At 40.2% G+C, this 21158-nt stretch overlaps 1 protein-coding gene across 15 annotated transcripts in view; it reads left to right on the top strand.

The window, feature by feature from the left end:
- nrcama (neuronal cell adhesion molecule a) overlaps positions 1-21158 on the top strand; it is an 80295-nt gene that overhangs the window by 39176 nt on the left and 19961 nt on the right. For 7 of the 15 annotated variants that reach the window (XM_015957736.3, XM_054739640.2, XM_070549023.1 and 4 more), the window contains 17 exons: positions 3527-3582; positions 9627-9789; positions 10105-10122; positions 10415-10520; positions 10828-11021; positions 11117-11239; positions 11426-11596; positions 14421-14532; positions 14612-14796; positions 15064-15195; positions 15420-15563; positions 15673-15784; positions 17927-18093; positions 18188-18335; positions 18809-18933; positions 19256-19285; positions 20801-20902. In XM_015957736.3, the coding sequence (XP_015813222.1) occupies positions 9699-9789; positions 10105-10122; positions 10415-10520; positions 10828-11021; positions 11117-11239; positions 11426-11596; positions 14421-14532; positions 14612-14796; positions 15064-15195; positions 15420-15563; positions 15673-15784; positions 17927-18093; positions 18188-18335; positions 18809-18933; positions 19256-19285; positions 20801-20902 (1960 nt within the window). In that variant the 5' untranslated portion in view covers positions 3527-3582; positions 9627-9698. The remainder of the gene's footprint in view (positions 1-3526; positions 3583-9626; positions 9790-10104; positions 10123-10414; positions 10521-10827; positions 11022-11116; positions 11240-11425; positions 11597-14420; positions 14533-14611; positions 14797-15063; positions 15196-15419; positions 15564-15672; positions 15785-17926; positions 18094-18187; positions 18336-18808; positions 18934-19255; positions 19286-20800; positions 20903-21158) is intronic. The other 8 variants (XM_015957741.3, XM_015957719.3, XM_070549022.1 and 5 more) reach the window with 4 other exon arrangements.

The raw sequence follows: 21158 nt of genomic DNA, 5'->3' as shown, positions 1-21158 counted from the left end.
AGCTTGGGTCCTTTACCAAAGACCTGGGAGCCTGAGGGTTCTGTGCAGTAACCTAGATGTTCCTTGAACTTCACTTATCTGAACTGAGATGTCTGATGTTTTTCCTAGAATCTGCTTTAGCCACGCCTCCAGTTTGGGGGTTACTGCCCTGAGTGTCCATCCCTTTGGGAAGCGGTGAGCTGCAGACACGGCCGTGCTCAGGAACCATTTGGTGGTTTGACCCCTCAATCGAACACCTTAATGTATAGAGCAGGGAGGCATTGGGTCCCATTTTTTAAAAGTCTTTGGCATGACCCGACCGTGGATTTGAACCCACAATCTCCCGGTCTCGGGGAGGACACTCATACCACTAGGACACTGAGCTGGTTTTATATATGTATATATATATATATATATATGTATATATGTATATATATGTATATATATATATATATATATATATATATATATATATATATATATATGTATATATATATATATGTATATATGTATATATATATATATATATATATATATATATATATATATATATAATTTTTTTTATGTGTGTGTGTGAGAGAGAGTGTAGGCATAACATTATTCATTATAACCAGAGAATGTAAACATTTAGAGATCAATAAATGTTTTATTAATGGAACTTAGAGGATACATCATGACCAGCTGTTACCTGGTTAAGCAGCTATTGTGTTTAAATTTTAATGGCTTTGCTCATCAATAATGCCACTTATATCTCATTAGGCTACATTAAGATCCCACGGGACAGGTCAAAAGATATCCTGCTGTTCGTGTCTTAAGACCTTGCTGTTTTAAATTCTCACAAAAGAAAACAAACCAATTTTATTTCAGAAAAATGCACATGATTGCATGATTCTTGCACTGAATAAGTTAAAGCCCATTTTATTTAGTCAGGAGAACCAAACCATTTCCAACCCTGCATACATATTAGCATTTATCATCACGTATACAGAATGTTGTTGTGGTGAGGTCTCATCTTTTAATACCCGAGGTGTCACTTTGTGCCACAGAACACTTCTGCCATTTCAGCATTATCCCTGTTGTAAACAACAGAGAAGGACAAAAGCTCATGGGTCAGAGTTGGAAGACCACAGGGTGGGGGTGGCGGTAGGGTGAGGAGGGTGCTGGCATGGCTGGATGCATGCTGACCATCAGCACTTCACAAAGACTCAGAGAAAGCAGGCACTGGGGGATTTCTGCGGATGGTGCTAAAATATCTGACCCTAAACAAGGTTGAGATAGTTTGTTTTGGTTTGGTGGCTGAGTGTGGTCCGGTTTGGCGGCTGCTGGAAACAAAGGGCCTGTCAGTCCTGTCTTTTCATTGAAAAGAAGCAGTGTTAGTGTAGTGAAAGCCCCTTTTACAATAACTTCCAATGTGGCAGATGGGTTTGATTCGGTCAGCAGTTGAAGAAGTTGCAACCTTTAGCTGAAACATTTCTGGTTCCAAAGATAAACCCAGCTGGAGAGAGCACCGGGCCTTTTTCCTAACAAACTATAAGATGTTAAGTAGTTTCTGTTTTTGTGTGTTGCAACATGTTTATTGTGACAAATCAGTTTGTTCTGCTCAAAAGAAGCCGTCTGGCCACTCTGTTGCCCAAGCTGATGATCGGTTGTCATTAACTAACAAAAGGAATAGCTCACATTAGAATACATTTGATCTGAGATGTAAAGCACGCAAATCCACATTCTCTAGGCTTAAGCTATACAAACAGGACAGGCATAAAAAAAAAAAGCCTCAAATGTTCAAGCTAGCTCGGCTCAATGACGGATGTTATTTGGGTATCTGATCTGTCTGTCTCACAAGAATGCTTCATAAGTTTGTCTTTGTTAAATTAAACTTCCGCATCCACTTGTTGTGTTTCTCAGAACAATTTACATATCGCATAGTTTCACTTAAGCTTGAGAACGACAGCTTTAACTCCGTTTGCTCAGCTAACCTCCCTTCTTACTAACTGAGCTGTTAAAAGCGCAACCTGATCCACCTATTGCGTGAAGCATAATTGTGTTTTAGTACATTTGAAGGAAGATTTGTGGTATGCATGAAAAGCGTTCCTTGTTGTAGTGGTTTAGTGATGCACAATCTTTATTGATCAAAACACTGAGAAAGAGTTTTACACCAAACAATAGGATTTTTTTGGAGTAAATGACCTGGCTGGTGTGAGTTTGCCAAGAAGAAAAGAATAAGAAGAACCAGACAATAAGGTTATTAAATTCATAGATGGAGAGACGAGAACTGGAGGGTATGAATACCAAATTAGCATTTTTAAATGGCATAAACCAGATGATTCCACTAAAGTAACTTTCTAACAGAATAACTTTCGTTTCAGGGGACGAAAAAATTTAGGGTTAACCTATTTAAGAGACAGAATTGGTGAACCAGAATTGCAAAGTCAGTGGAAGTTAGCATGTTAGAGGCTGAGTTCTTGGACATTGAAGAACAAAAGTGAAATTGTCTTTTGTTACTGATCAAATAACTAATGTGTGCGAATTTGAACCAAAAAGAATAGTGTCCGAGTACTGATCCTTGGGGTACCCCTGGCCTGTAAAGTGCAAAAGTGAGACAGACAGACAGACAGATGTACTTTATTGGTCCCAGGCTGGGAAATTGCAGTGCAGCAGCAGCATTACACACATTAAGGTAGTTAAAAACATAAAACAAGAAAAGCAGAACCAAATTTTAGTTAATGCAATTGTACAATGTGATGGCATATGGTAAAAAGACTTCCTGTATCTACTATCCCTTTGACAGCGGAGCTGTAACTGTCTGTGCGAGAAGGTGCTCCTCTGTCTTCCTACTGTGTGATGAAGGGGGTGCTGGTCATTCCTCGTCTCCACCACGGTCTCCTAACAAGGTGTCTAGTCTGAGACCAAGTACAGAGCCAGAGCCAATAGACGTTTACCCTTATTTTAAAAGCACACCTTCTTGTTACAAAGCAGAAGAAAAGCTAATACGATATTTGTGAGAGTAAAATGAACTGGTTAGGTAAAGTTCTGACCTCAGGCACTGGATGCACAGAGGTGATTGTGTTAGCAGTGATCTGTCTGTATGGTTTGTAAAGCATTTGCTCACACACCGTCTCCATCCTCCTCCTTTTTCATTGTCTTTTCAAGTATTCTTTTCAAATGGATTTCTTTTTTCTCTGTGAAGTTTAGATGTACACCTGAAACCCTGCGTTTGAGCAACACAAGTGAAAATCTGTTTTCTCAGATGTCAGGGGTTCATAATCATTTTCTTTTTATGCCCATTACAGCTCATCAGGTTTTTATAAACAATTTAAAAATTATAATAAAAAAACTTTTCACTTCACATTACAAAATATACATCATGAGTTTAGAGCCTATGGGTGGATAATGGAACAGTCACTCTGGTTCATACTAGCTGAAAGCAGTCTGACTCAGTTTATTGTCTCACAAATATCTCTGTTACTGTGATTTGATGTGACTGCAGATAATTCTGTTTTCTATCCCACCCTTTAATTCTCGTTCTGTCTCCCTGTTTCTGTCTCATCAGGCTGTCGTCCCTTGGTGTTTCTGGGTGTGACTGAAGGCTGTGCAGTGACCAACTTAGTAAGTTGCTTCTGGCTTTGCAAACTGAGGGACAGATGTACTTTTGGGTCTCGGCCAGCATGACCAATGTTCTCCTTTGGATTGAGAATGGGTATTAATGGATTAGGAATGGAAGACTAAACTCAATCATTTTAACTATACAAGACAAAGGATACGCGTATTACTTCTAGCTGACAGGAAGCAGTGTTTATGATTGTTTAACAATGTTAGTGAACATAACTTAATTAAATCTCAAATGCATCTGATTACTTTCTAACTCATTTAGCAAAATCAAACAAGCATGGTTGATTCTAACAGTTATGGCCAAATATTTGAAGAAATATCTAGCGAATGGAGTAGGATCGTGCAAGGTGATAAAGTAGTTTCTATGAGAAAGATGATAGGTACTGTATAATGTAGTCCATTTTGTCTAAATGTGGAAATATTAGCTAAATGTAGGCAGATGCTAACTTCATTTCTCTTTGTGTTAGTCATAGCTACATATGGTGCGCCAAAAAAAGCTCTCAAGTCACAGATAGTTTGGATAGTTCTGCTTAGTGTTAAATGTGTAACTGCTAGATGTCAACCTCTTCATTTCTTCTGCTTTTGCCCCTCCCCCAGCTTCCGCCTTTCTCCTCCATCACACAGACATTCACAATGTATGCGTGTGTGTGTGTGTTTGATCTCTTCTTATTAATGCTGATTAGTTGTGGCAGCTATCTTGAATAAAGTTGACCCAAAAAAAGTCATTAAGTTGTGGATGTACACCCAATAATTACCTTTTAATAGATCTAATCTAGGTACCGAAGCTAAATTCCTTTTAAATGTAATTTTACTTGGCCAATAAATCTGAAATCTAATCCAAAATATATATTCAGTGCATAATCCTGTGGACTTCTACTATGAATTCAACTGCAGATGAACTAACTACAAAATATCTGAATGTTAGTTTTTTTTTTTTTTGGAAAGTCAGGCTCATGACCCACACAGTCACTGAAAGGAAAAGACAAGATTACAAGAGATGACCTGCCCACAAGCTAAAGTCATTCTACTCATCCAGTGTGGTCATCGTTTTGCAGCCTGTGAGAAAATCTGCTCAGAAAATGGAATTAATTCATTTTGCTGTAGGGTTGGTGTAAAAATGTCTTGATCGTGCGTGTGTGTGTGTGTGTGTGTGTGTGTGTGTGTGTGTGTGTGTGTGTGTGTGTGTGTGTGTGTGTGTGTGTAATTCTGTGGAGAATGCTGCAGCCAGACCTAAATCCTCCACCACACAGCACAGCTAGTCTCACAGTTTAGCTTTTAACAGTGAAAAAAATAATACAACAGGTCTCAGATATGCATTCACTTATCCAAGTTTGCAAAAAAGCAACATAAAAAACAGTTTTTCCTGTTTTTCAAGGCTAAAAATTCAGATTTAGGGAGTGGGACCAAGCAGTTTACATAAGGTCAAAACAACAAACCAAAACTGCATATTTAAATGATACAAATAATACATGTTATATAGTACAAGTATCCATATAAATATTTTATTTATAAAGATCTTTTCATGTTTTTATTCACATTTTCTGATAAGCAGAAATATTTTGTTATAAAGTATTCAGAAACAGATGAACAAAGTAAATTTAAAATCAACAACTTTTTTTTATTAAATGTAATGATTTTTTGTCAATATTCACAAATTGGGTGTTTTTTTTTTATAAAAGGCTTTTGTAATGTACCTTTTTTGTAATGTACCTTGCTGCTGATATCTCCCGGGACTCTGCCGGCTGCTGGTTGTGGCCCCCCCGGGGCAATCCTCTGCGCCTCTTGAGAGGGGGCTGGTGCTTTTCTGGTTACTTTCTCCCTGGGGTACCTGCGCTCTGGGCCAGCCCTGGATCTCTGGGACTTGGAGCACTCTCCATTTCCTACGCATCTTTGGGGGCAGATCTGTGGCCCCTCACACTCTCTATTGGACACTCCTATAGAGAAACCTTACACATACAAGCGCGTGTACACACACAGGTGCTCACATGGTGCTCTCATAAGTATGGACTTGGGCATTTTCAACACATGTCTTATGGCTGTGGTTGGCACTTAATGCACTGTGATTTGTTATTGTGTGATTATTCAGTTAAACAATGTTGATTTTATATTTTCTCATCAGGTTCACGCAGTGATAGCTTGCTCTTGTTGTATTGTTGTGTCTCCTTTTTTCTGTTTTGTCTGTTTTTCTCTTTCTGCAGGTCTAGAAGCAGACTCTTGTTCATCATTGATTGTTTATTTTTGTGGAGCCCCCCCCCCCCCTCCTTTTGTTTCTTCCTTTCTCTTTCACCTCTGTCTCCATCTCTGTTCGGAATTATAAAGCATTCAAAAAACAATAAGTATCAGGCGTGACATTAAAAGCAGAAGGTTTGATGCTCCACCTGAGAGTAAATCTGTAAGGCTTGTCACCAGGATTCAGACATTAATTCTGTTTGCTTCACAGACAGGACATGGGGGAAAATAAATAAATAAATAAAAGATAAGTAAATGTACCTTTTTATGGTGAACAAATTATCTGTAGATATTTATACTGTAGTTTCATCTGAGGTCACAAAGACTTATTTCTGCACATTTGTGCACTTTATTTGACCACCGTGACTTTATTACTCTATGCGTTTTGTGTTTAAAAATCCCCTATACATAACTAGATGTGAATATTAATGTTTGTCTAATTACATCTCGCTGAAGGTCCAGTACAGCTCCAGTATTACAGGATATCAGCTGGAGTTTTCCAGGGTACATCTGAAGATGAGACGTTACATTTGGCTGATCATATTGCAATTTTATCACAGCTGGATTGAGCTTTAGCATGGATGGACTCCCTCTAACTCTGCTCTCGTTATCCCTGCTTTTCTGTGCTCTAGTCAGTAATATCCAGTAGGACGTGCCAGTGTAATTAGCTGTGTCTTGCGGGTGTGTTAGCTCACACTGCATTGCTCAACTGGATAAAAATTCATTACCTCCTCTTTCTATATTTCAGCAGTCACGCTAGTGGAGTGTGTTAAACTCATTTGATTTTGATGCTCTTCATCTGTTTAAACATGTATCTGGTGTACATCAGAGGTGTGTATTTATGTCAAAGCACTAGCAAAACTATAAATTTAATATTTTAACTCCTGCTAATACATGTCTGGCAGTTTATACACAGCAAGCAGTAAAAGTGAAAACCAAACACATAATTTCTTCTCCCCACGGTGCAGTTCACGGGAGCCCATTAATGCCAACATGATTTTGTGTGTTTGTGATGCACTAGACAACAGGAGCTGAAGCTCGTGGGTCTGCACTCATGTGTAACTCGATCCATACGACACACTGCCAAGGAGGTTTCTGTTGGAGTGCTGTGTTTGCACATGCATGTGCCACTCCGCGTGCAGATGCATCTCCAATGTAGCTGCAATTTTCTTTTATCCAGCTGAGTGCACTCACGTCTTAGGTTTGCAGACAAACACGTGTTAAAAGGGCATCTCAGTCCATGCATAGAAGCAGCTTTTCAAAAGGACACAAGTAACAACAGTTAGAAACTCAAGAAAGTGCATTTGTTTTGGTCTTATTTTTAAATGTATAAATGATAATTTAAGGATTTTTGTCTGTTTTGGCAACAACTTATTTAAAAGTATGCAAGTATGTATTGATGGATGAAAGTCCATCCATCCATCCATTTTCTAAACCCGCTTTGTCCACGCAGGGTCGCGGGGGGGCTGGTGCCTATCTCCAGCAGTCAACGGGCAATCAGGCGGGGTACACCCTGGACAGAGAGCCAGTACATCGCAGGGCAACACAGAGACACACAGGACAAACAACCATGCACACACACACTCACACCTAAGGACAATTTAGACAGACCAATCAACCTAACAGTCATGTCTTTGGACTGTGGGAGGAAGCCGGAGTACCCGGAGAGAACCCACGCATGCACAGGGGGAACATGCAAACTCCATGCAGATAGATACCAGGCCGATAAGCGAACCCAGGACCTTCTCGCTACAAGGCAACAGCTCTAACCACTGTGCCACTGCGCAGCATGGAAGAAAGTATTTTACAGAATTCTGAAAAGGCGTTTTCCTCTATAACACTATAACGGACTTGTTTTAAATTCGCACTATGCAAAATTTTAAAAACATTTTCTTGAGTCTGTATGTTCTAAAATGACCCTTTACAGGATTAATGAAATGTCACTCAGACCCTCACCACACCCTGTGGCCAGAGTATCGCACTTGCAACTTCAGAGTGCCGGTCCGGTCTGTTGGACTTAGTAAAAGTGGAGCTAAAAAGCCAGGAGCTGCAGTCTATTTCCTACATATTTTAGATTGTGAACACAGCTGATTTATTGTATTTAGTGATGAATCACTCCTGTAGACACTAATGAAGGCTGAGGAAACATTTCAGTAGTTAGATTAAGGTATTAAAAAGACGAACGCACAGCGTGGAGATAAGTTTCATTTTTGCTTTCACTAATGAACACTGGGGGTGCTAAAAGCTGACAAAACTGCATAGTATTGCTTTAATCCAGGTTTTTCAATTTTCCATTTTTCTTAGCAGCCCCAGACCATCACACCACCACCACCATGCTTGACTCTTACTCTGAAATGCAGAGTTAGTTTAACTCCACATGTAATGGGACACACCGCTTCCAAAAGTGTCAGTTTTGTGTCATCAGTCCACAGAATATCTCCCTCCAATTCTTGGGAATCATCGGGAAGATCCAATTCAGTTTGATTTGTTAAATAGCGCCAATCCCTAACACAAGTCATCTCAAGATCTTTTAGCTGACTCAATTTTCTTTGGCAAGTTTTATTGAGGTGATTTCTTGGCTTTACAAATCAGGTAATAATCAGGTCTGAGTGTGAAGTTTTTTTCAGGTTATTCATTAACCCTCTGGAGTTAAAACCTACCTACCTGGTTACTCCACATACGTATTTCATGAGCATTTTTTAACTCAGAAGTACTCCTGAAGGACTTAGTTGTTCATCCTTTTATCAAAACTTATTTTGAGCCTGAGAGGGTTAATCAACAAGGGAAGGAATTCATTTTTCATACAGGGCCAGGTAAGAAGAAAAATAATAAAAGTAAATGTTTGGCAGTAGGCTATTATTTTAACCTTCAACTATTAAAACAACAAATAAAGATTGAAAATTGGGTTTCCAAAAGTAAGGAGCAAAAGGGACACCATCCATCCATCCATCCATCCATTCTCTTCCACTTATCTGAGGTCGGGTCGTGGGGGCAGCAGCCTGAAGTGGGAGGCCTAGGCTTCCCTCTCCCCAGCCACTTGGGCCAGCTCCTCCAGGGGAATCTGAAGAGGTTCCTTGGGGAGCTGAGAGATATAGTCCCTCCAGCGTGTCTTGGGTCTTCCTTTAGGTCTCCTCCTGGGACGTATCTGGAAAACCTAACCCCGAGGTGTCTAAGAGACATCCTAGCCAGATGCCCAAGCCACCTCAACTGGGACGCAGGCATACTGATGTACATTTAGTTTAGATAGCTTTTCCCCTTAATAAACTAAATAGCTTTTGAAAATCTGAATTTTGTATTCGGGTTATCTTAGTCTGATGTTAAAATCTGTTTGCTGTTCTGAAACATTAAGTATGATTAAAAAAAACAACAAAAAACAAAGAACTTTGATAGGGGAAACTATTCCGCAGCACTGTGCACTAATGCAGGGTAAAAGTTTACGTTTGTTCTTCATCACTATAAGGTAAATAACAGGAAAGTAGATAGACACGTGTTTAAGTTACAAGACCAGGAATCCGGTTTGTTTTGACTGCTGCCTCTGTCGGTCTTTACTCCAGCAAAATGATGGTCTATCCTACAGACAAGTCACTTAAGACACAATGCTCTTGGTTGTGAGCCACAAGGATGTCAGCGTTGGCAAAAAGAAAACATTCCACTTGTTCAGACTAAACATTTATATCTGTTTTACAGCACTTTAGATTTATAGACTCAAGTGTTTGTATGTTTGAGTTTACAAGACCTAAAATTGAGTTAACAGGTATGGAGACCAAATGGTGCCAAAACAATGTATATTTTATTTTTACTCATCCTTGCAGAGTTGATGCTTCTGCTGCTGCTGCTCTAGAACCTGGTGGAACGTCAGAATCCGGACACTGAAACTTACAAACATGGACCGGATTTGGAAGTGGGTTTCAGGTTTTGGAGCCGTGCTATTACTCCTGAGTCATGTGACTTCAGGACTTGAAGTGCCTCTAGATCGTAAGTATCATGCTCACTGACGTCACATTAAGGTTATAAGAATTAAGATGCTTAAGTCAAGTCATTTTAATTAACTGCACACCAGAACGACTATCTAAAACTTTTCTCCATGCTATTCCTGATGCTTGTAGTCATTCCACCTGCTTCAAACAAAACAAACATAATAATTCAATTAAAAAGTGGTCAAACTGATCAAGCAGATGCTTTAAAGTTCTGCCATTTCACCCCAGTCTTGCAAATAAGCAACAACAAAAAACTAATATCTCTCCTTAATATTCTATTACTGTGGTACGGCATGTCACGGTGGACAAAAAGCTAAAGTACTGGAAGGATGTAAGTTGGCTTTAACACTGAATTCAGCTTTTGCCATTTTAAAGTGTGTCATGTGTGCATGCAGGTTTTTCAACACTAGTAGGTGCTTTTGCTTGGCTTGGAGTGTTCCTAAATTTTAATTTAGGAAGTGATGGTTTTTCAGGTGAAGGGTGTCGTTCTGCTCCATGTTTGCCTTTAATGCTCGCCGCATGTTGCTTGCATATTTATATGCTTGTTTCTGTAAGGTTTGATTCAGCATATTATGTCAGTGCTGATCAGTGTCAGAATTATCTTGTTTTTCATCTTTCTCTAGTGCCTCAACCCCCTACCATAACACAGCAGTCCCCAAAAGATTACATCTTTGATCCACGGGAGAACATCGTCATCCGATGTGAGGCCAAAGGGAAACCTCATCCCAGGTGAGACAGCCAATCCAAATGCTTGATTAATGAGTTAAATCCAGTGATGGTCTTCTCTGTGAAGCAAAGCTCTGTTTCTGAGGGCAACTCAACCTGGGGCACTGAGGTAACATAAATTTCCATAGCAACTGTTGTCTAGGAGACAGGCTGCTAGGGAAACTCAGCTGCAAGAGTTGACTTAGCTACCACTAAGATTTTCCACATCATTTGAATTAAAGGACTGGGAATCGAGCAATTAGGACACCATCTTCATGAATTTCAACCAATTATAGTTTCTTTGGTCATTCTTTACTTCTTCCTTTTGCAGTTTTTCGTGGACGAGAAACGGGAGCCACTTTGACGTGGAGGAAGACCCTAAAGTTCTGATGAGCCCCGGTTCAGGAACTCTGACCATTGACATCAGTGGGGAAAAGGCTGAAGCCTATGAGGGGATGTACCAGTGCAGAGCTCAGAATCAGCACGGCACGGCTCTCTCCAATAAAATTTTCATCAGGCAGTCCAGTAAGATATCTCATTGAATCTTGTTACAGCATTTTCAAACATTTTCCACCCTGGTTTGCAAAGGATTCTTTTGCATGATGGTTTGTGACTCACAGGGTCCCCCTTATGGTCAAAGGAGGTAAATGAGCCCATCATGGTGCAAACGGGGATCTCCCTTGTGCTTCACTGCCGACCGCCTACTGGGCTGCCTCCTCCTGTCATCTTCTGGATGGATAACAGTAGGTTATTTCTTTTCATTAGTTAAAAATTTACAAATTCCCATTTTCAACAAAGTGCAACACAGCATCTGCAGGAATCCCCACAAAAACACCACAGAAGATAAACTAAATTGAAAGAAATGCTATGAAATTACAACATAAAACTGTAAATGCTAGATATTTTTTTCATGTCTCAAATTTTGTCAGATTTTCAGAAGCTGCCACTGGACAGGCGAGTGTCCCAGGCCCTGAATGGAGATTTGTATTTTTCCAATGTTCTCCCAGAAGACACCAGAAGTGATTATATTTGCTATGCCCGGTTCCCTCACACTCAGACTATCCAGCAGAAACAGCCCATTTCAGTCACTGTGATGAACAGTAAGTCATCTATAATATACATATACATTCTAATAAACCTATATTCTGATTTTATGCTTTAAAAATTGCTTTTTGAGCAATATTTAGTATATAATAAGCTCACATCTTATTCTCATAATGATGTTATTGTACAGCAAATAATAGTGCAAAGTGACTTTTTGTGATTATAATACATTCTGTGTTGGGTCTAAAAACTACAAGCTCAATGTCCCGTTATTTTACATGGAGACATTTATTAAACTTTTTGTGTCAGTTGTTAAAGAGAGAGATAACTCCTCACTGTTATTTTCTCAAAGATGAACAAAATTACAGCTAAAAATGCTTATAAATAAGATGAAATAGATTAAAGGTCAAATTGAGATTCTATAGTTGTCACACACACTGGTGTGGTGTGGTGAAAAGTGTCCTCCGCATTTGACCCATCCCCTTGGGGACCAGTGAGCTGCAGACATGGTTGCGCTTGGGAACTATTTGGCAGTTTAACCCCCAATCCATCCCCTTAAAGCTGAGTGTCAAGCAGAGAGGCATTGGGTCCCATTTTTATAAAGCCTTTGGCATGACTCAACCGGGATTTTGAACTCTGATCTCCCAGTCCCAGGGTGGACACTCATATCACTAGGACCCTGAGCTGGTAGATTGAGATCCCGGACAAGCCCCCGTGTTGAATGGTCATGGGTTGTTAAAAATCTTTATTTTTAACAGGCAGCAGTAGCTCAGGAGGTAGAGCGGGTTCTCCAGTATTTGGAAGGTGTTAGGTTTGATCCCAGCTCCTGCCAGAGAATGCTGCTGTTGTGTCCTTGGGCAAGACGCTTAACCTGCCTTGCATGCTGTTGGTGGTCAGAGGGACCGGTGGTGCCAGTGTTCAGCAGTCTCGTTCCTGTCAGTGTGCCCCAGGGCAGCTGTGGCTACACTGTAGCTCATATTCACCAGTGTGTGAATGAATGGATGACTAAGTGTGGTGTGAAGCGTCTTGGTTTGTTAATATACATGTTATACAAATACTGGTCACTTACCATTTAATCTTAATATTAAAAAACCAAAAGATTCATGTTGTTTTACGGCAGTAAGATCAGATCAGCCATGTCAGTGTGAATAAATGAATGCAAATGGGTGTCTGTCTAGGTATTTCCAATGGACTTAGCAGCTGCATTTAAACCAATTCTGAACAAACAGACTCACAATTGTTAAAAGGAACTCTGGCTATGAGGACGTGTTTGCCTAATAAGCCACAAGTTTTCTGTTGTACCAAACTATGTTGTTAGAAACACACAAAATATTGCTGTTTATTTATAAATCTATAACATTTAGTAAATTTTTTTTACATATGTAGGACGCCGTGTTTTCCACACGCAATGCATTCTGGGGGCGATCACATCACTCCCCTTGTTGTCCTCTGACTGGAAATTGCATCCAAAAGCAGCACAATGCGGCATTTTACTTAATTATTAATACGGTGAGCATGTAAACAAGCACTAGCGTCAATAGCTATTCTTCCAAGCACAACCAATATATGTGGACGGACACAACTTCCCAAAGATCTGTGGCTGTGTTCCCAACATTTTTCTCCTGATGCGTTTGAGGCTTATAGTCGACCACAACTACATAAAGAGCTCACTAGAGTGGCTGGGTATAAGAGAAGGCGGAAACTAAATGCTTTACCAACCATTTTCCCACACAAGGAGCCTAAACGTCCTCGGAGAAACGAGACGCTGGACGCTCTCCTGAGCCGACAACCCGCTCCTGCAGCTGCCGCTTCTGTCACGTTCAACGAACCATCAGACACTCTACTCATCACGTATGAAGCTGAACATTCACCTCTCCTGTCAGTAAAACAAGCAGGAAGTGTACCAATACAGTGTTCTCCAAATATATATCATCTGCAAAAATGATTAAAGTCGTTCCCCTGAATATCCTAATCATCTATAAAGCACACGGCAGCTCTGGATGCTAAAATTCTCCAAAATCATTCATAGTTGAAGTTTGATCACACGATAGCTTACCGTTAACTTCTGCTGACAAAAATGTGTGCACTCTCCCTCTCTGTTACCATGGAGACGCATTTGCCGCACACGCACCACCAGTTTAGTCCTCCACCCGCTTCATCCCGCCCTTCTTGCTCTTCATTTTGATGCTCGTTTTGTGAAACATCTTCAGTGATGTCCTCATTAATGTTTCGTTCTGGTTCAAATTGAAGAGGTTGAACAGATGACATGTTTACGCCGCTGAAAAGTCCCTACAGGGTCCCAAAGCCGGCCGGTGCAACCGAGGTACAACCATATGACATCACTACCCAGAGTGCATTGCGACGCTGACAATAATGGCGACCTACGAGTTAAAGTATTTTTACAAATTTGATTAAAATGAAGACATTAAGGTTTTTTACACCACTTTAATATAACTGATACTAACATTTATCTTTTAAGAATCACAAAGTTTTGTAACCTTTTACTTTTAAGAAATATTCTTGTTCACAGGACTTTTCAAAGCTAAAATACTGACAATTCATGTTTTAAATGCTTATGACTTGCTTTCGTGTTGCAACAATGAAGGAAACTCTGGTTTGTATTTATACAATATCTGAGATTTCCATAGTAGTGAGTGCTGATGGTTTGTTCCCATTCAACTATGTCAGTGATGTTTTTACTCCCTTGGTCCCTTGATGTTGGCCTCAACTCATTACTCTGTGGTTTTATTAATATATTAATTTAGTTTTACGTTATTCTTCATTAACAGTTTTTAATTCCCATTTTACCTGTTTGATACTTGTCTTTTAGACATTGTAGCATAACGTCACTTTAAACTGAATCTGATTTCATCATCTTAGGCAGCCCAGAAGGGGACCGTCGGCCAGGTTTTATGTTACCTCTTGGTTCCACAAGCACCAAGATGGTTCTAAGGGGACAAACTTTGGCATTGGAGTGCATTGCTGAGGGATTGTAAGTTGTCTTTTTTTAATAATGTAATCAACTAATCTGATGAGATTGCCCTTTATCTGCCTAATACCTTCTCTGACAGGCCTACTCCAAGTATTTCCTGGCATAAGATTGGAGGAGAGCTGCAAAGTGGCAGGACGGTTTTCTACAACTTCAATAAAACATTGATGATTTCTAATGTAAATGAAGGGGATGCTGGCGACTATCGCTGTACGGCCACCAACAAGCTGGGTTCTGTACACCACATCATTAAAGTGACTGTCAAAGGTATTAAAATAAACAGGTATTTTTATTTATTTATTATATTTATAGCCCAAGTGGCTGGGGAGAGGGTAGTCTGGGCCTCTCTGCTTCATCTGCTGCCAACCCCGGATAAGTGGAAGATAATGAATGGATGGATATTTCACGTGGAGGTCTAAACTTCCCTTTGCACTGACACAACTGTGTCTTCATCACTTTAAAATTTTCAAAATTAAATTTGTTCTTCCTGAGAAATCCTTTCCTTTACTCATTTTTTCTGTCCATTTTCTCTAGCGGCTCCTTTCTGGGTCAGTGCCCCCAGGAACCTGATTCTGGCTCCGAATGAGACGGACAGCCTCACCTGTCGCGTTGATGGAGACCCTAAACCAAATATTAGCTGGTTTGTGAATGGAATTCCCATAGAGAGTGAGTAAACTGAGAGAATGCTGTCATAAAACAGATTGTACCACATGTTGTATGCTTTTATAGAGAACAGAACGTGTAAAATCTACTTTGTGGGTTGCCACGGTAAATTAACCAACAGTTCCAGTGAATTGTTAGTGATCAGATTTAAAGGTTTACATTGTGTGCTGGTGCCGTTGAAATTTGTGGATAAAATAAATATTTATTCACATTTATTTTCATGCTAGATGACCCAAAGGACCACAGTCGCAAAGTGGAAGATGACACTGTGATTCTGAGCAATGTGCAAACCGGGACTAGCGCCGTCTATCAATGCAACGCATCCAATGAGTATGGCTACTTGTTGGCAAATGCTTTTGTCAGCGTTCTGGGTGAGTTACAAAACATTTAATCATCATGACTTAAAACCTTACAGGCTTCTGTGTGAGGAAAGGAATTTTAGAAAGTTCTGATTTCGGCGTTTGCTTTTGCCCTCAATAGCTCAACGACCAAGGGTGCTTACTCCACCCAACCAAGTGTACCGGGTCATCACCAACAACCCAGCTTTACTCGACTGCTCCTCCTTTGGCTCTCCCATACCAACCATCACATGGTATGACATTAATCACTTATAGTGAAGATTCTCATTCCTCCAGGACATGGCAATGTCAAGAGATTAAAAAACTGGCAACTGGACGTCTCCTGGTTAGCAAGAGCACCCCAACAGGTGGCCAGGGATGGCCATGGCCACCCCGAGAAAATTGCTGGTCCTCCTAGCAAAAGCTAGGGTTAACAAATGTTCTGTCAAACCATTTATTGATCTTGTTTATTCAAGACATAATTGTAAAACAAAATAAAAATATTACAATTAATGAGTAAAGAAATAATCAGAATAAAAAAAATACATACGTTTCTGCTGCTCACCATTTTAAAAAAGTTTTTATCTCCATGTTTTTTTTTTTGTGAACACAGCAACAGGTGAATTAACCTAAAAAATTTTTTTAATTAAATTTGGGATAACATTTTAAATAACTGAAATGTGTTTTTCTAAAATGTTTGTGTTTGTAAAATTTAAGTTAAATGTTTTGGATATGTACTGTTATTTTATCCATCCATCCATTTTCATCCGCTTATCCGGAGTCGGGTCACGGGGGCAGTAGCCTAAGGCCAGAGGCCCAGACTTCCCTCTCCCCAGCCACTTGGACCAGCTCCTCCGGGGGAATCCCAAGGCGTTCCCTGGTCAGGTGAGAGACATAGTCCCTCCACCGTGTCCTGGGTCTACCTTTATGCATCCTCCCGGTTGGACGTGCCCAGAAAACCTCACCAGGGAGGTGTCCAGGAGGCATCCTGACCAGATGTCCGAGCCACCTCAAATGGCTCCTCTCGATGTGGAAGAGCAGCGGGTCTACTCCTAGCCCCTCCCTAATGACTGAGCTTCTCACCCTATATCTAAGGGAGAGCTCAGCCACTCTTCAGAGAAAACTCATTTCGGCCGCTTGCATCCACGATCTCGTTCTTTCGGTCACTACCCAAAGCTCATGACCATAGGTGAGGGTAAGAACGTAGATCGACCGGTAACTCGAGAGCTTCGCCTTTTGACTCAGCTCTCTCTTCACTATGACAGACCGGTACAACGCCCGCATCGCTGCAAATGCAGCACCAATCCGCCTATTGATCTCATGCTCCAGTTTTCACTCACTCCTGAACAAGACCCCAAGATACTTAAACTCCTCCACTTGGGGCAGGACCTCATCCCTGACCTGGAGAAGACATTCTACCCTTTTCCGAATCAAGACCATGGTCTCAGATTTAGAGGAGCTGATTCTCATCCCAACTGCTTCACACTCGGCTGCGAACCGCTCCAGCGAAATCTGAAGATCACGTTCTGATGAAGCCAACAGGACACATCATCTGCAAAAAGCAGAGACCTGATCCTCAGGCCACCAAAACGGATGCCCTCCACACCTTGGCTGCGCCTAGAAATACTGTCCATAAAGGTTATGAACAGAATCGGTGATGAGCTACGATGTAGCCACAGCTGCCCTGGGGCACACTGATGGAAGTGAGAATACTGAGCACAGGCGCCACCGGTCCCTCCGACCACCACCAGCAGGAAAGGTTGGTTAAGTGTCTTGCCCAAGGACACAACAGCAGAATTCATTGTCCGGAGCCGGGATCGACCTGCAACCTTCCGATTACTGGACAACCCGCACAACCTGTTGAGCTACTGCTGCCTATACTCATGATCAGAACAGAAGAACTTTCTGGATGAGGGGTCAAATGTCCTCAAGCAACAAGATGAGTCCACTTGCCCTTTCTTGGTGCTACCAATAGAAAGCTGAATTCATTTGTTATTTCAAACCTTGTATTTCCCACTAAGATTGGGCCTAAATCTAACACACGCTCATATACAGTTCTTCTATGTCTATAGTTTATTTTAGACTTTGATTTTTGTGTAAAATACTGAATCTTTTTACTTTCGATGTCAGTTTGTTTATCAATGCTTTAAACCTCCAAAACTGCCAAGGCAGCAGTGAAAATTCACAGCTGATCTCATAGATAAGTGAAGTTGGTGAAACTTACAAAACATTTTAAAAAAGGAAAGAAAGCAACGTCGACTGTGAACATCATCCAGACTTAAGGCTTCAAAGCTGCGCTTCAGAAATCATTTCTTTGGTCTGATTCACAACGGTACATTTCGGTCTAAGTCACAATCATTGTACTGCATCTATCATTTTGGCCATTTTTTAAACAGGTTTAAAGATTTCCAGGTCAGTGTTAGGAATGCTGACCCATATGTAATCCATGAGAATGGTTCCCTGGAAATCAACATGGCCCAGCCGCTACATAGTGGAAACTACACCTGCATCGCCACGAACAACCTGGGGAGGGAAGAAAACCACGTCTCCCTGGAGGTCAAAGGTCAATATGTTGATTCTGTTTGTTTTTCCTAACAAACTTAAGTCGCAAAGCTGCATTAATTATCAATATTTACCCAATCTTGTCTGTACTTCAGAGCCGACTCGTATCCTGAAGCAACCAGAGTACAGAATGGTACAGAGAGGAATGAGCGTTGTGTTCGAGTGTCAGGTCAAACACGACAGTACCCTCACTCCTACCATGACCTGGCTGAAAGACAGTGTAGAGCTGCCTCCTGATGAGAGGTCCTACACACACACACACACACACACACATACACACACACACACACACACACACACACACACACACACACACACACACACACACACACACACACACACACACACACACACAAAGAAGAAAGAAGAAGAAAATATCATTTCTATAGCGCCTCTCAACATAAAAATCATGAGGCGCTTCGCAAAAACAAAAACAAAAAATAAAAAAATAAAAATGTAAAAATATAAAAAAGCATTTAGAAAATGTTTAAAAATATATGTAAAATGAGCAAAAATAAGCAATTGCGATTTAAAAGAAAAAATGTTAAGAAAGAGAGAGAGTGAATAGTAAAGAGAGAAATCACACACACACACACACACACACACACACACACACACACACACACACACACACACACACACACACACAATGCTGAATCCAGATTAAAGTCTGAAATACAACTCAGAAAACTAATTTTGATTGGTAATACTTACAGGTTTGTGGTGAGCAAGGAGAGTCTGATCATCAATGATGTGATAGATGATGATAAGGGCACTTACACATGCATCGCTAACACCATTCTGGATCAGGACTCAGCCAGCGCCACGCTGACTGTTGTAGGTACGTTGAATAATAATTTTGTTCTTTGTTCCTGGAAATGTTTAAAATCAAATGTTGGCACATCATGTTATTGTACAGACATATAGTAGCTTAAATCTCTACTAATCTGTAATCTGTCCTGCCTCTGTTGTGTATTTAAAAACATTTTAAATTTAGCTTTTTAATTTCAAGTCCTTTTTAATTTATCAATAACATTTTTCTGGATTTATTTCTAGAATCTCTTTACAGTTGTAATTTTTCTGCTTTTCCATCCTTTTCTTTAATAATGCCTATCACTAACATCTTCTCTTTCTGGACTTTACTCTTTTCTTCTTGCTGTCAGAGGCAACTCCTACCCCAGCAATTGTTTACGGTAAACAAACCACTGTAGCTTCCATCCAGTTCATTTAATCAGGGGTTTGCTTCCTAAAATGTGCTACTTTAGGTTAGTTTTACCTTATTTAGTTTAAATTCAATACATCCGTGCTACCATCAAGCAGCCATGGGTGTTTTTCCTTTATTATCTAGTGCAAGGGTATTCAGTTCTGGTCCTCGAGGTCCAGTATACAGCATGTTCTAATGATTTCTCTGATTCAAAACACTTGATTCAGCTTTGCAGCAGCTCATCAGGCTCTGCAGAAGCCTGTTAATCACCTGCTGATTGCAATCAGGTATGTTGAAGTAGAGTTAAAACTAAAACGTGCTGGATACAGACCTCCAGGCCCAGGATTGGGCACCCCTGATCTAGTGCATTTTCTTCACTTCAGCAAGTTTAGTCAGACACAAGTGAAGACACCTGTGTAGGAGTGGAAAAAAACTGTTTTATTTGAGCAAGCTTTTTTCTCGTAACACTTTCTGCAAGCTACTTCTGTGTTTTACTGATTACATATAATCAATATTCGCTACCATTCACCTTTGCCTTTTTCATTTTTTTACTAAAGCAGAAATTCACATTTTTGTTGTCAGAGGACACCCTCTAGAGGCAGGAAAATGTACTACACCTTAAGCCTCACGGTTGTTCACAAACGCACACCTCTAACCCAGCAACAGAGCAAACACACTGTTTTACATTATGCTGTTATGCAGTTTATTCATATATTTAAAATTTAAAGACTTACGTGTCCTGAAGAAATGTCACCAACTCTGCTTTTGTCTTTGCATGGCAAGCCATCCTATATATATTAATTTATAGTCTGGTCACGAACCATAGAGGAAGCTCAGTCAGGTTGGAATCTACAGTTGTCTCTGCATGCTATTGGACAATGCTAGGACCAGTCCAAACAAAAAGACATACTCACTGCTGCTGATGTCAGTCAATGGGGCAGTCTGTCATACACTGTCAACAAAGATGCAAATACATCCTTTTCCTAAATAAAGGACTTAAGTACCTCTATCTGCTCTTGACTAAGAGAAAAGCCCTAGTCTAAATTGTCCAAAGTGGATGCTAAAGAGCTGCTGCCATCTTTGTCGTTTCGCTCCATTGCAGCATTGTCCTAATCCCACAAACCCACCAAAACAGTAGAGTGCTCTGATTGGCAAGACACAAAACTGCTCAGGCCAACGACAGGCCTGCAGAGGCTGCTGAAAATTCCAGATTGCTGCTTTAAATGATTAAGGCAAATAAAGTTCATACAACATTCCTTCCTATTATTTATTTTCTACTTGTTAATATTTAATTTTAAGGGTATTTTTAAATTGTTTTGAAAATCATTCCTGCAACATAAACCATTCTCTAAATAAAAGCAAAATTAGGGCATAAATTAAAGAATGTGTTGCTTAATTAGAGTTTCTATCTTATTTTTGTTAAATTAGAAAGACTATTGCATCAGTTTGACTTGTTTCAGTTGACACACTATAAATATCTAACAACTTGGATCATTTTTTGCAGAGGTACCCGACCCTCCGACTGACCTGGAGCTTACCGACCAAACAGACAGGAGCATTCAGCTCACCTGGACCCCTGGAGATGAACATAACAGTCCCGTACAGAGTATGAAATAAACAATGTTCATTCTAATTTCATAGCATTTCTTCCCAACTTTTCTACATCTGTTCAGTGTCAAACTCTAGACCACTGACAAAACGTTCTTTGGCCCAGCCTTTGGATTCTCATACTGAAAAACTTGAATACAAACATCAGTTTTAAACAGACTGATTCTGTATTTCTTTTTATTTTTGACTAATATTTACTTACATGAAAGCTTTCAAGAGAAAATGCAAATATTTCCCACAGTATTGGTCTTGCA

The sequence above is a fragment of the Nothobranchius furzeri genome, chromosome 1 (genome assembly GCF_043380555.1).
Source record: "Nothobranchius furzeri strain GRZ-AD chromosome 1, NfurGRZ-RIMD1, whole genome shotgun sequence".
Lineage (NCBI taxonomy): Eukaryota > Metazoa > Chordata > Actinopteri > Cyprinodontiformes > Nothobranchiidae > Nothobranchius > Nothobranchius furzeri.
Note: the sequence above shows the minus strand (reverse complement) of the source record. Positions and strands in the feature narration are given on the sequence as shown.